The 13,441-nt window shown below is 38.0% G+C and overlaps 1 protein-coding gene across 3 annotated transcripts in view; it reads left to right on the top strand.

Moving 5' to 3' along the window:
• Positions 1–1,836: 1,836 nt before the first annotated feature.
• The window catches only part of CLGN (calmegin), a 34,719-nt gene continuing 23,114 nt past the window's right edge, over positions 1,837–13,441 (top strand). For all 3 annotated transcript variants that reach the window (XM_054989713.1, XM_054989712.1, XM_054989711.1), the window contains exons 1-3: positions 1,837–1,983; positions 5,319–5,392; positions 8,537–8,595. In XM_054989713.1, coding sequence (XP_054845688.1) covers positions 1,837–1,983; positions 5,319–5,392; positions 8,537–8,595 — 280 coding nt within the window. The remainder of the gene's footprint in view (positions 1,984–5,318; positions 5,393–8,536; positions 8,596–13,441) is intronic.

The raw sequence follows: 13,441 nt of genomic DNA, 5'->3' as shown, positions 1-13,441 counted from the left end.
ATAGGATGAATACACACCCCTCTTTCTCAAAGTGGTACCTAAAAAGTCAAACCTCAGTTTTCCAGTTATCTTGTTAGCTTGCTGAATATGAAGAATGGCATTGTGAGGCCTTAATGCATACCTAGTAGTCTCAGTCTAAAGATAAAAGTGCCATTGTGTAAAGATTGATGTTAGACTAGGATCAGGGAGATTCACATTCACTTCCCCCACTCTGCTGTGAAGTTTGCTGGGTACCTTGGGGTCTCCAAGCTACATCACAGGACTTTTTCAAGATACAGTGGAGGAGGGGATAACAGTGTAATGCCATCCTGAGATCCTTTGAATGTGTGATATCTTAAAAATATTAATATGCTCATCTTTCTCCTGAGCATCTCAGCACCCAAGATGAGTAACCTGGTATTTAAAAAAATGATAAAATGTACATTAAAACAGATATAAAATATGAAAAACCAATCTAAAGCACCTTATGCTCTGCTGTCAGGTTATTTCCCTCTTTGCCCATGCTACTCTAAGAGCTCTCCAGGATGGCTGTTTTGCAGCCTGATAGAAAACTTAGGAGGATAGGAACAACCCTGCTGTTTTCTAGATACATGGGCAGCCACTGTTGCCAGTGCTTTAAATGAGGGAGGTACTGACAATAGGTGTGACTTGTAAGAATGAAAGTGCCCCATGGGAACACGCAGGGAGAGGTTGCCCTTCCAGTCATGTCAGAAACAGCAGTGAAATTGGTACTTAGAATGTGAAGTGTCTTTGACTTGGTAAATAAAGGGTGAGATCTGTTCACAAAAAATGCAATTTCTAGTCGTCATTGACACAGGAAGTAGTTATCAATTCTTTTTGCTAAAGTTAGTTCTAAGACAATACTTCGCAAATTTGATTTTGGATTAAAGAAGAATAAGTATAGAGAAGTTAGAAGATGTTACCTGGAGAAGAAAACAGATGCTGTGGTGCTGTAAAGCCATGAATTATGTCTTTTTTTCTGTAATCTGATTTGTTTGGGCAGGATGCCTACCATAAAATATTTTTACTATTTTGTAAAGATAAGAATTTGCAGCTTTCATATTTGATAGTTTCTGTTCTGAGAGAAAAGGGCAGTGTGGACATTGTGACTGTATTTTGAGAAGATGCCACCCTAACCATGTTTTTATTGCTGCATATATGTATCAGTACATGTACCATGGCAGATCAAATCTTAAACTGTTAAAAATCTAAACAAAATATCATATTTCTGTATAAAAATAAACCAAAAATATTTCAAAGTAGTCATAACATATGTAAAATTCTCCACATTTCAGGCACTTGATTATAAATCAGAATAAGTAGTGGCCAATAAAAAATACAAACCTAAAAAAGTTTTAGGTCTAGAGAATTTTTTTAAATCTAGATTTTAATTGTTTTATATTTTTAGGTTATTGCAGGTTTGCTTCTAATGGAATACAGGCTAGTCATGATCTAATAACTCACTGATGAAACTTTAATGTCAACATGTGTTTGGTCTTCTGATTTATGCTTGAAATTAGGTAGGTTTTATGTATGTTATGAATATTTTGAGATATTTTGCTTAATATTTGTATATATATTAAATGTTATTTAGATATTTATGGTGTATTGAGAGGTCTTTGTTTATAAGAATAAAAATGTACCTGAAGGTTCCCCCCCCTTCAGCATTTTTCTTTGTTTTCTGATTTTATGGTTGGTTGTAGGTTTTTATTTTTCCCCCTTTTGTATCACCACAAGCACACACATGAATACTTTCTGTCTGTATCAGAGCAGTGGATAGTCACCAGAATAATGACACCATGTCTCTGGAATAATCTTATTTTATAGGTAACCAGTATGCAATTCCAGTGGGATTGGCTGTGCTTTAGTGTCTTGTTGTTCAATGCAGTAAGTGCAGAATCTCAAGGTTCAGAAGTTGAGGTGGAAGATTTTGACAAGAATTCAGAAGATGCTAATGTCGATAAAGGCGGATCATCTCTGGAGGTGAGGCCATACCTTCTATATGCCACATTATAAGAAGTTGCACAGAGATTTGACCATGAATGTATGTAACTAATTTAGTTTAATGGTACAGTCAGATTCTCAAAAATCATTCCACCTGTTCTGTGAATTTGAGATCTGTAAAACTGTCTATTTAAATTTTTCAAGCATCTGGATTTTAGAGACAGTTTTAATAGCATAGTGACAAGAAATGCCCCTGTGCATTTCACTTCTATTATTTTTTTAAGTAACTGCAAAGCAGTATTGGTGTAAGTCTTAAAATGACTTCCGCACATTACATGGTTACGGCTTTCTGACAAAAGTGATGAGTCTATCTCAAACAATCAAAAGTATACCCACCCTTGTAAAGAAGCCGTGTCTTCTGTTATATCATTTATTTTACTATGTAAGCAGAGGTTGCTGGAATGCATTATTTTAACTCCTTGTGACTGGCATAATCCTATATGTTTAATGCAGTGATGATGTCTGGTAGTGCCATGCCATCGCGACAGCAGAAAATTCCTGGCTTTCTTCAGACTTCCTTTTCATGTGAAGCTGTATTTCTGGCTCACTGCCCACCCAAAGCCCTGGTTCATTACACTTTTAAGACTCAACAACTTGATCAAGAATAAAATTTGCAAATCTAAAATCTCATTGGGTCTTTTGAAAAGGGCCTAAATATGAATTATGATTCATATTTAGGCCTTTTTCAAGTGACCCACTGAGTCATTTGATTACACTCATTATTGTGTAATCCCAAATGAGTTACTCAGTGTTGACATCTTTTTTCAAAAGACTAATTTCAAAAGCAAATATAGTATTCCAGAAATCCAAAAGTTAGATCTACATAACTTTTACGATCTCCTCTACTTTATAGATCTTATGTTTTAAGTTTATCATAAAAGCTCATGCTGTAATAAAACGATTAGTTTATAAAACACCATAACACTTCTTGTCTATAACATAACCTTAATGTGTTTTAGGAATTATTAGCATGCATTGTTGTAACTCTAATTTTTTTCTATTGCTTTGAGACATTTTATAAATAAAGAAGAGCTGTAACACCCAGTGAGATAATACCAGAGTATCTTTATTATTGTATTCCTGACAGTTTACATGCTTTCCTAAGCAACTCTATAAATAAAGCTGCTATTTAAACTCTACCATATATTTCTGCAATCAAAATATATCTGTTGGAAATCAAAAAAGCAACCAAAATAAGTTGAGCTTCTTGATTAAATGAAAGCAAGGGAAAGAGAGAGTGCTAGCTTTTTCTTGCATTCTTGTTTTTCTAGCTGGGAAATTGTGCTCATCAGTATTCGCCAGGAATGATACATGCTGGTGGTAGGATTGTGCATTATCATTTAGTTGGCTGTTCACCTGTTGAGCAACCTTTTCTGCCTAGGTGAAGAGAGTAGTGGAATGTTTCACAGCTTGTGTACAGAATTTGTGAATACTGTTAAGTCTGGCAAAATAAGTGAAGTTGACATGGATGTGTGATTATTTTGAGGGTGTTTTTGCTTTGGGGTAAGCATCAGATGTTGAGGACCCGCCTCTCCTAGGGACTGAAATTTGCCTCAGTCAAATTCTGGACTAATAAGGAAGACAGACTCCATAGCTTTAATTCAAACTAAACAGTTTATTGGAAGAGAGAGTAAAAGACTACAAGGAAGCATAGGATTAAATTAGCAAAGGAACAGCAGTACATGGTTACATAGAAATACGATTGAATTGTGAAGGAAATACCATAAGTGAAAATAAATTTCTATGCTGAATCATCTAAAGTTTTTTCTATATGTTTGTCACAGCAAAAGGTTTGATCAATTTTGAGCATAATTTTCAATAAATAAGAGTATGTACTAAAAATAATACCTTTATCATCTGCTAAAAGCAATTCTTCAAACTCTGTTATGAGCCTTAAAATAGCTCTTTTTTGTATCAATTTGCATAGGTACCTTCTAACTTGGAAATATTCAAATACTGAAATGCTAGGAACTTGAATATCTTTAATATCATTGTACAGGATCACTTGGTTATCAATTATCAGATTTCTATAATCACTAAATCCCGAAAATTCCCACCTTCTCAAAAGTGGAAATTCCAGGGTCCTTTCATCAATCATGTCACTAATGACAGATGCTAGAATAGAGAATCTTGGGGACAGTTTGTTTTTAACTTGATCCCATACATGTAGTACTGCATTTATGATGGAAAAAATCCTATGTCCCAATTCAACCCTGGAGGATCCGTTGTTCCAAATAAACTCGATTGCAGCAGTCTCACATTGTAATTTTCCTTTGACATTTCTCTGCTTGAGAACTGTTTCAAAGGAAAATTACAACATGAGATTGCGGAAATTGAGTTTATTTTCAAATTTGGAACAATAAATCCCCAGGGTTGAATCAGGACATGGGATTTTTCTCACATTACAGGTGCTGATTTTACGCACTTCATACCTATCTTCTATAAACTTAATTACAACATGTATTACAGCTAGCTTCCTGACAGTCTAATTTGCAATACTACTACTACCCTTTACCTGGATTGTAGAGACTCCTACCTTTTCCTTCTCTGTGTGTCTCATGAAGGGAGCTGTGACTCTTGAAAGCTCACAGCCTGGAAATCTAGTTGGTCTCTAAGGTGCTATTGAACCTGAATCTTGATGTTTTCCCATTCACTAAAATCTATTTTACTTTACAATGGATTCAGTCTGCATCTAGACACTTCAGGTTTCAGAAGACAGGAGTACTGTGTTGTCAGGTTGACGTTAACGAGTCTGTAAAGCTGCTGCATTTCTTGGTATTTCCATGACATATTAAAGAACTCTGACCACGTTTTTTGATTTTTCTGACTTCTGGAAGTTTGTCTTGATAGGGCATATCAGTAGGCTGAATCTATGAGGATGAGAAAAGTAGATTGTGAAAGGTCATTTATGCTGTTGAGGAGAGTGAATAGATCTTGTGACTAAGTGGTGTGTCAGGAGCAAGAGATGACAATTACACAGTTGTTGGCCTTTTCTATTTCTGTGAACAACTCTGAAAGATTTTCCAACAACCCATTCCCGACCTTTTCCATCTGTCCCCTAATCAATACTGTATTAACCAATAAGAAAGTTTCTTACTGTTTCTAGTGCAATATCACTTCCTGTCAAGGGGGCTCCCAGTTAACATTTGAGAACTGCGGACATAATTAAAATAATTTCAGTGGATGATTCCTTTGAAGACGATCTTCAGATTGAAACTTCACAAATAATTTACCATAATTTCAGTTTGTCTTTAGAATGTGTTACAGTACAAGGTGGCAATTTGTCTGAATGTGTTTTTGTAAATATTTGTTAGGTTGTATACAAGACCCCAAAGCCTACTGGAGAAGTGTATTTTACTGAAACCTTTGATGATGGAATACTGTCTGGGTAAGATTAACAGGAAGCATTATATCTATGAATGTTTATAGTTTGAATAGACATTATTTGTGTAAATAAGTTACTTTTTCCATTATGGAAATGTTCACTGATGAATGAAATATTTTTCTTCAAGGGAGCCCAATGCCTTATTTAAATCTTAAGAAGAATTGCATTAAAATGGATACACAGTTAAACCTCATGGAAGACCCAGTAATTTTTTTTAAAAGGAAGTCTTAGTTTTTCCTTTATAGTGACAGGTATATGTCATGATTCAGAGTTTGAAAAAAATCCCCAAGATTATTCTTATAATACTTGAACTATGAGTAATATACCTTTGGAATAGTTTAAAACTCAGTAGTGACACTAACAGTGCAATCCTGTGGAGAGTTACTCCAGTCTAAGGCCATTGAAGTCTACTCTCCATAGACTGTAAAATTCTGGAACTCTCCCCCTAGGAAGATTTGCCTGTCCCCTTCTGTTGCTGTCTTCTGCCAGCTGGTGAAGACTTTTGTTTTGCTTGGCATTCCCTCGGTAATCACTCCGCTCTCCCCAATGTTTTAACAGTTGCTATTATCTTTTGTATTTATTTTAAATTCTAGTTTTAAGTTGTTTTAATGATGTATTTATGTGTTGGTTTTAATGGTTAAGATGATATTTTAATTTGTGTGTTTTAAATTTGCTAGCTGCTTTGGTGGCCCTGTAAGGGCAGAAAGTAAAGGGCAGAGTAAAAATTTTGTAAATAAAAAAAAATGAAATGTCTGAAGAACATTAAGAGCCTAAATTGAACATCTGAGAATGCAGTTAGTTTTGGGTGTGCCAAACACTTAGAATCAAGGACTGAGACACCTAAAAATGAACAGCTAACGAAGTCTGGAAGATAATGAAATTAGTAAAATTTACAGTGTATATGACTGCCTTATAAAAATGCAATCAGTAAATTAGTTTTCTCTAGACCATTTACTTGTTATATAGTATTAGTCACAAACTTCTTTGAAGTAAGGGTTATACCACTGTGTATAGGATGTAATATCAGTTATTATCCTTTTGCTGCATTTTTTCTATAAATGTAAAACTTCTTTTCCCCATCAGATCCACACACTATATTTTATCTAACATACTATGCATATTTAGATATCTGTAATCCTAATCCTAGTACATTGCCTTATTAGATGTCTCTTCATATTGATTGTATTAAGTAAACTCTTTAGTCCACTTTTGAGTGTCAGTGAGAAGGACAGACTATAAAATATAGTAAATATTAAATAATAAACAATTACAGTAATGAAATATTATGTTACAGATATCATTTAATAAAAAAATACTAATTCATTATCAGGCAAATGTTTTAGGGTTAGTAAGATTACTTGGTAGAATAGCTTTGTGTTTTACAAAGTAACTTTTGTGCCATTAGTAACCGAGGGGCATTTATCTTGTTGTCAATGTTGTTGTTATAGCTTCCTGTCAGTGGGTGTCACAAAATATATTATGTCTAGTTTTGTAAGGTAAACAAAGGCTGCAAAATGGATAACACAAGTAAGATAATATTCAGATTAAAATACTTGGATATGCTCCATGGCACTATATTAAGTGGCCTCCATAGCTTGGAACAAACCTATAATAAACCTCGGAAGATACTCGGGCCTGCCAAGATCTTGTATCTTTTTAGCGGGCCTGTAAGATGGAGATGTTCCGCCAGGCATATGGTTGAGGCCAGCACTGGATCCATCTAATTAGCCTCTCTACCGGCCTCCTGCCAGTGCAGGGGGGGGGAGCATATGGTCCATCTGCCTCCCCATGCTTAAGGAGTTAGAGTTTCACCAACCCACACCTCCACCCTTTTCTTCCCTTGTGTATGGGTGGGCAGGGACAGGGGGAAGGGTGCACCATCTGGAATGCTGAAATCCATGTTGGTACTGAGATGTATTTTATTGGTTTTATTTATTGTAATTTATGATTGTAACTCACCCTGAGCCTGCTTGTGGGGAGGGCAGGCTAAAAATCAATCAATCAATCACTCAATCAACCTTCTAGTGCAGTGCTAACGCCAGCATGGCACTGGCATAATTAGTCAATATTTTATGTTCTCTTAGCCAAGGAAAAAAATGTCAAAAAACAACCCAACTCAGAACTCACAGCATATAGTTACTGCAATGGAAACCATAGTGACACCACCACACCCACCAATCATAAATATAGGGCTGCTCTGTCCCTACCCAAACAACAGGAAGGAACAAAGGCAACATAGTCTCCAGTATATGGAAGACTCTGGCTTGCCCAGTTGGAACCCTGGAACTGCCAAACTTCTGGAATCACCACATAGGGGGTTTAGAATCCTCTCTGACAGTTTGGTGTAGTGGTTAAGAGCAGCAGGACTCTAATGTGGAGAACTGAGTTTGATTCCCCACTCCTCTGTTTGAAGCCAGCTGGGTGACCTTGGGTCAGTCACAGCTGTTCCAGAGCTCTCTCAGCCCCACCCACCACGCAGGGTGATTGTTATGGGGATAATAATAACATACTTTGTAAACTGCTCTGAGTGGGTGTTAAGTTGTCCTGAAGGGTGATAATATAAATCGAATGTTGTTGTTATATGTTATAACAGGCAAACACAGAGGGGAGAGAATATGGACAACCTGATCATATTGCCCAGACACCTCCACAATTTAATTGTTTAGAGGTCCCTCTCCTCCAGTAACTTATTGCCCAGGTTCAGGTTCCAGAGAGGAAGCAATGCCCTGAGGAGCAACTTTTTTGCATGGTAGCAACAGCTCAAGCACTTTACCAGCAGCAATAGCAACAAGAACATATAGCTGTACATTAACAGAAGACATAACATCTGTTGATTGGAGAAATACAGATGTAATATACAGTCCTGAGTGCATTTTTGACAATTTTGATTTAAACTGTTTTTGTTCTGTTTGGACAGTAAATTTATTATCCGCTAGTAGAATTAATATCTGATTTAATCTATTGCTTGGAAGAATCTGATGTTTCCTACTTAAATCTTTGTTTTATTTTATAATTGTAGTAAAATGTTTGTAAATTACTATTTTCAGTTTAATAGTTGATTTCAGGATGATAATTTTTTCGAGGATAATGGTTTTTTCCAATACATTTACATGGTGTCTGTCTGAAACATTTAAATTATCTTGACAGATGGGTTTTATCTCAAACTAAAAAAGAGGATACAGATGACGATATTGCTAAATACGATGGTAAGTCATCAACTTTATTTTCTAGCAAGAGAACTTGAAGTTAAGAGACAGGTTGCTTAGTTATGTTTGCTCATTTATTTAGAGGTTTGTATCCCACTTTTCTCCCTTTGAGGTGGAGGACATCTTGGTGGGTGATTCGCACCCACTGTTCAGGGAGGCAGGAACAAAGTCGTCCCACTTTCTGACTCCTTGGTGGGAGTCATCCATCTCCTCAGTTCTTTTCCTGCCTCAAATGGGAGAGCAGTTTACAATAGGCGCTGTTTAATCTATTCGTTTTCCATTCCTTCCTTTCAACCTACTTCTACCTTTAGATTCTTATTCTTGTGCCTTTTCTTCAATTCCTTCTAATATTTTTCACTATCCTACTGTGTTCTGTGTATCTACACGAAGAAACTTCAGAGGAAGACTTCTTCAGACTGGAGAAAATATCAGCCTTGGTGGCCAGTTTCTCCAGATCTAACAGCATTACAGAGCACATTTCTCAACCACTCTAAAATGGAAAACCATGAGGGCAGCAATAGCTTTCTCTCCAAAGGAGAGCTGGAAGCCCCCCTCGCTGCCATTCCCAGTAGCAACACTGATGTAATTGGCACAAATCACTCAGAGACTGAAGTGGCTGCAGTTCCCAGCAGAAAAGATCAGAGGCTCAAAAGCACACCAAAAAGAGGCGCCATTCCTTTTTACCTAAGGAAACCGTGGCAGCCATTTCTGACCCCGCTAACTCGGGCAACGTTACCAACCAACTGGGAGGTGGCTGCAGAGTGGGTTTCTCTGCATCCATAAGCCAACCAATGAACGTAGGACCCAGTGAGAGCCAGTCAAGCTATTTTGCAGATCTGCAATGGCCCCAGGGGCCAGCACTGACAATGAAGGTTTACTCCTGAGTAATGTGTTGGAATCAGAACCATGATATTATTCTCCAGATTCAAATCCTCATGGGAAAAGTCCGTCAATGACAAGTTGGCCATTCTGGGCTTGTCTCCACAAGTGATTTTAAACATGGGGTATGACCAAGCAAAGATGCAAGTAAAACAAAGGATACTTGGCACCAAACAACAAAGAGATGTAAGGCGTTCACCAACTTTTCTAGCTCCAGTATGAACTAAATATACTGTCGCCCCAGCTGAATATCGCAACTGGAGATCTCCGAACAGTGTAGAGCTTTCGCTCTTGCCAGATGGCAAGCTCTTCCCTCAGTGGGAAGTACAAGGGCATTACAAGAAGATTATGTGGGAAAAGAGACTATGCCCTTGTGGAAGAGGAGTAGTGGAAACAACAGAGCCCATTTTATTCCACTGCCCTCGCCACCAAAAAATCCGTCTGAAGTATATAGCCCCCTTTCTCGAAAACGTGCCAGGCTGCTCAAGCAAAGCTCAGGTGGAAATGCTGCTTACGGGCGAGAAAGAACAGCTAACAACAGCAATTGCAAAATTTTGTGCAGCTGTTTGCAAAGCCTGATAGAATACCCGAGATATAATAGGGACAAGTGGCTAACTTATTTCAAGCCACCATTGATGGGGGATACAAATTACTGGGTACAATTTTAAATTTTTTACTGAATATGTTGATATACCTATCTGTTTAAATTCATTTATAGGCAGGGTGGATAAAAATCAATGATTTAAAAAAATAAAATAAAAAAAATCAGATTTTTTTAATTTAAATTGGGTTTTTTTGATTTAAATCGGATTTTTTTAAATAAAATGCTTTTTGAGGAAAATATATTACCATCCAAGGTTATTCCATCATGAAATTTAATCATGTAGAATAAGCCTGTATATGTTTAATTTTTTTGGTAAATAAATTCCATTAATCCATTCACAATGTCATGCTCTTCCAGAGGTTTTTGTAAGATTATTGGGCAGTTTCTCTGCCTACAAGATATTATCACAGATGCTTGGTTTTGCAGTTCTCAAAACTGAATTTGTGTCAGCTCAGCAGAGATCACATGCCTCTTCTTCACAGCAAAAATGTTATAACATAAACAGAGTTGAGAAAAAGACCTTAAAGACAGTGCTGCAAATATATCCAAGATGAGAAGAAATTTAGAAGAGCAGGAAGGGAATACAAAGCTAATGACATATGGTTGCAGTGCTCATTTGCTGCACCTCTTAGCCAAAGACTTAAGTGTACCAGAAATAAAGACTAATGTTGTTGAAATTGCTAAATACTTCCGTAACAATCATTTTGCTGCAGCAGCTCTGAAAAGGATGGGTGGAACCAAGCTAACGCTCCCATAAGATGTTAGATGGAACTCTGTGGTGGACTGTTTTGAGCAGTATATCAAGAACTGGCCTATTCTGATGACAGTTTGTGAACAATCTTCATCTACTTGCATATTAAAGTTATACCAGCAAGAATTAGTCTTTATGTAGAAAACTATGATTTAAATCAAGCCTTACTGACTAGTGATTTAAATCGTGATTTAAATCAGTTTGATTTAAATCAGATCTACCCTGTTTATAGGTCATTTATTTTCTCTAGTCCAACCTGTTGGTGGCTGTTTTTAATGATTGATGGTAACCAAATTGATGTATTGTCGAAGGCTTTCACGGCCAGAGAACGATGGTTGTTGTGGGTTTTCCGGGCTGTATTGCCGTGGTCTTGGCATTGTAGTTCCTGACGTTATGTAGACGTTATGAAAAAGCATAACCTTCAAGCAGTATTCAGACCCACCCGAAAAATACAACAGATGCTACGATCAGCAAAAGACAGTAGAGACCCCCTCACCTCTGCAGGAGTATACCGTATACCCTGCAGCTGTGGACAAGTTTACATCGGGACCACAAAGCGTAGCATCCAGACAAGAATAAAAGAACATGAAAGACACTGCAGACTTGGACAACCTGAAAAATCAGCAGTGGCTGAACATAGCCTAACTCAAACAGGGCACAGTATCTTATTCCAGGACACCAAAATACTGGACAACACTTCCAACTACTTTGTCAGACTGCACAGGGAAGCCATTGAAATTCACAAGCATAAGCAAAACTTCAACAGGAAAGAAGAAACCTTAAGAATGAACAGAGCATGGTTTCCAGTTCTGAAAAACACCAGGCTAACAAAACATTCTATCCCCGACAATAGCCCTGCAGAGAAGATTAGCACATCAAGTACCAATCCATATGCAAAAGAACCTCCTCAGGATACAGTGAAGCCTCCCGCCATTAGCATTCCACACCCTTGGAAACTCTTACAGGATGACTCAGCTCAACCCCACCCCTCCTGAGTAGATACAAATGACCTACATCTTTTCCACACTGTGACACTGAGAGATCTCTGTCTTTTGGTGCTACACCTCTGAAGATGCCAGCCACAGCTGCTGGCGAAACGTCAGGAACTACAATGCCAAGACCACGGCAATACAGCCCGGAAAACCCACAACAACGGTAACCAAATTGTTTGATTCTAAGTTATGCTGGTCAATAACCGTAATAAACACTGACTGACTATTATCTCCGGATTTCCTAAACTTAATAAGACAAATTATGAGGGAAGAGATTGCAGATTTTTACCAGAGAGTTGAGGGAAGAGGAAGGAGCAGTTTCTTACAAATGGAAACCTAGCTGGCCCATTGAGGGAGCTAGAAAGGAAATGTATACCAGAAAAAGAGGTAATTCTCAATGGGAACCAGAAATGTATGCAGACAGTGAAAGGGAAGAAGGGGAGTTCCTTTCAGACGAGGAAGAGGATGATATAGAAATTCCAGTACAATCTATAAGATTCTTTAAATCATAGGGCTACCAATATCTCCTATCCAAGACCATGGCAGCCCTGGAACTACAAGAGACTTGATCAGGAGAAGAAATAGGTCCATCCACCTTGGAACCCAGGGGCACGCCAGGGGGAACAAAACAATTCTTTCCTAGGTTGAGTATAGCAGAGATAGTCTTCTCCTTCCCTGAATTTTTTGAGAAGCAATTAAAGGCTGAATGGACAAAATCTATGGCCAACAAGCAATTTCCAACTTTTATTAAGAAACTCTATACCTTACCATAGTTTACTAATCAGTTTTTTGAGGTTGCCCATAGTGGATGCTCCAGAAACAGCATTACAGTCATCTGGACTACTGTCAGAAGATGGTGAGGGCATGATCTGGGATAACCTGGACAAAAGAGCGGACTTCACCCTAAGAAAAGCTCATGAATTCACTTCAGTGGCCATCAAAGTCTCTGCCATAGCCTCAATAGTATCAAGAGCAGCTGTTGTCTGGTCTAGAAAACTTCTTCAGCTTATCCCAACCAGCAGATGTACTGGAGGGAGCCAACAGAGTCCTCAAAGCCAACTTATTCATAGCAGACGTAATGTTTAGATTCCCTAGTCGTCTCCTCCAAAGCTATGGCATCTGCAGCCGCTGCCAAAAGAACTTTATGGCTCTGGCCCTGGCAAGCTGACATCCATTCCAAGTCAGTAGTCAACAGCTTACCCATTTCAAGGCAACAGACTGTTTGAGGACACTCTCGATAAGATGCTTGTCGAAACCAGAGATAAGAAAAAAGCAACACCCAAGACACTCAAGCATGCTATCAAGAGATCTTTTGGGAATTACTCCTTTCATTCCCAAAGAGTGTTACCAAGATTCAACAAGGACAACAGAAAATCAAATTGGAGCTCATCTAGACAAGCCTTCAGAAGAGGACCATTCTACAACATTCCAAGGGAGAAAAGCAGCCATTCAACCCTTACCTGGCTTTTAAAGCCAGTAGAAATTAGGAGTAACGTTACAACACTTTCTTAGCCTTGAAAAAAAAAGTAAAAGTGTGTGCTCATACCACTGAGGGAGGAAGGGGGAAGCAGCCTGTCCAACACAGAGACTCGCAGCGGACTTGGCCGGGACCCTCCCCCT

Source organism: Eublepharis macularius, chromosome 10 (genome assembly GCF_028583425.1).
Source record: "Eublepharis macularius isolate TG4126 chromosome 10, MPM_Emac_v1.0, whole genome shotgun sequence".
Taxonomy (NCBI): Eukaryota; Metazoa; Chordata; class Lepidosauria; order Squamata; family Eublepharidae; genus Eublepharis; species Eublepharis macularius.
The sequence above is the reverse complement of the archived record's forward strand: the minus strand, read 5'-3'. Positions and strand labels throughout refer to the sequence as shown.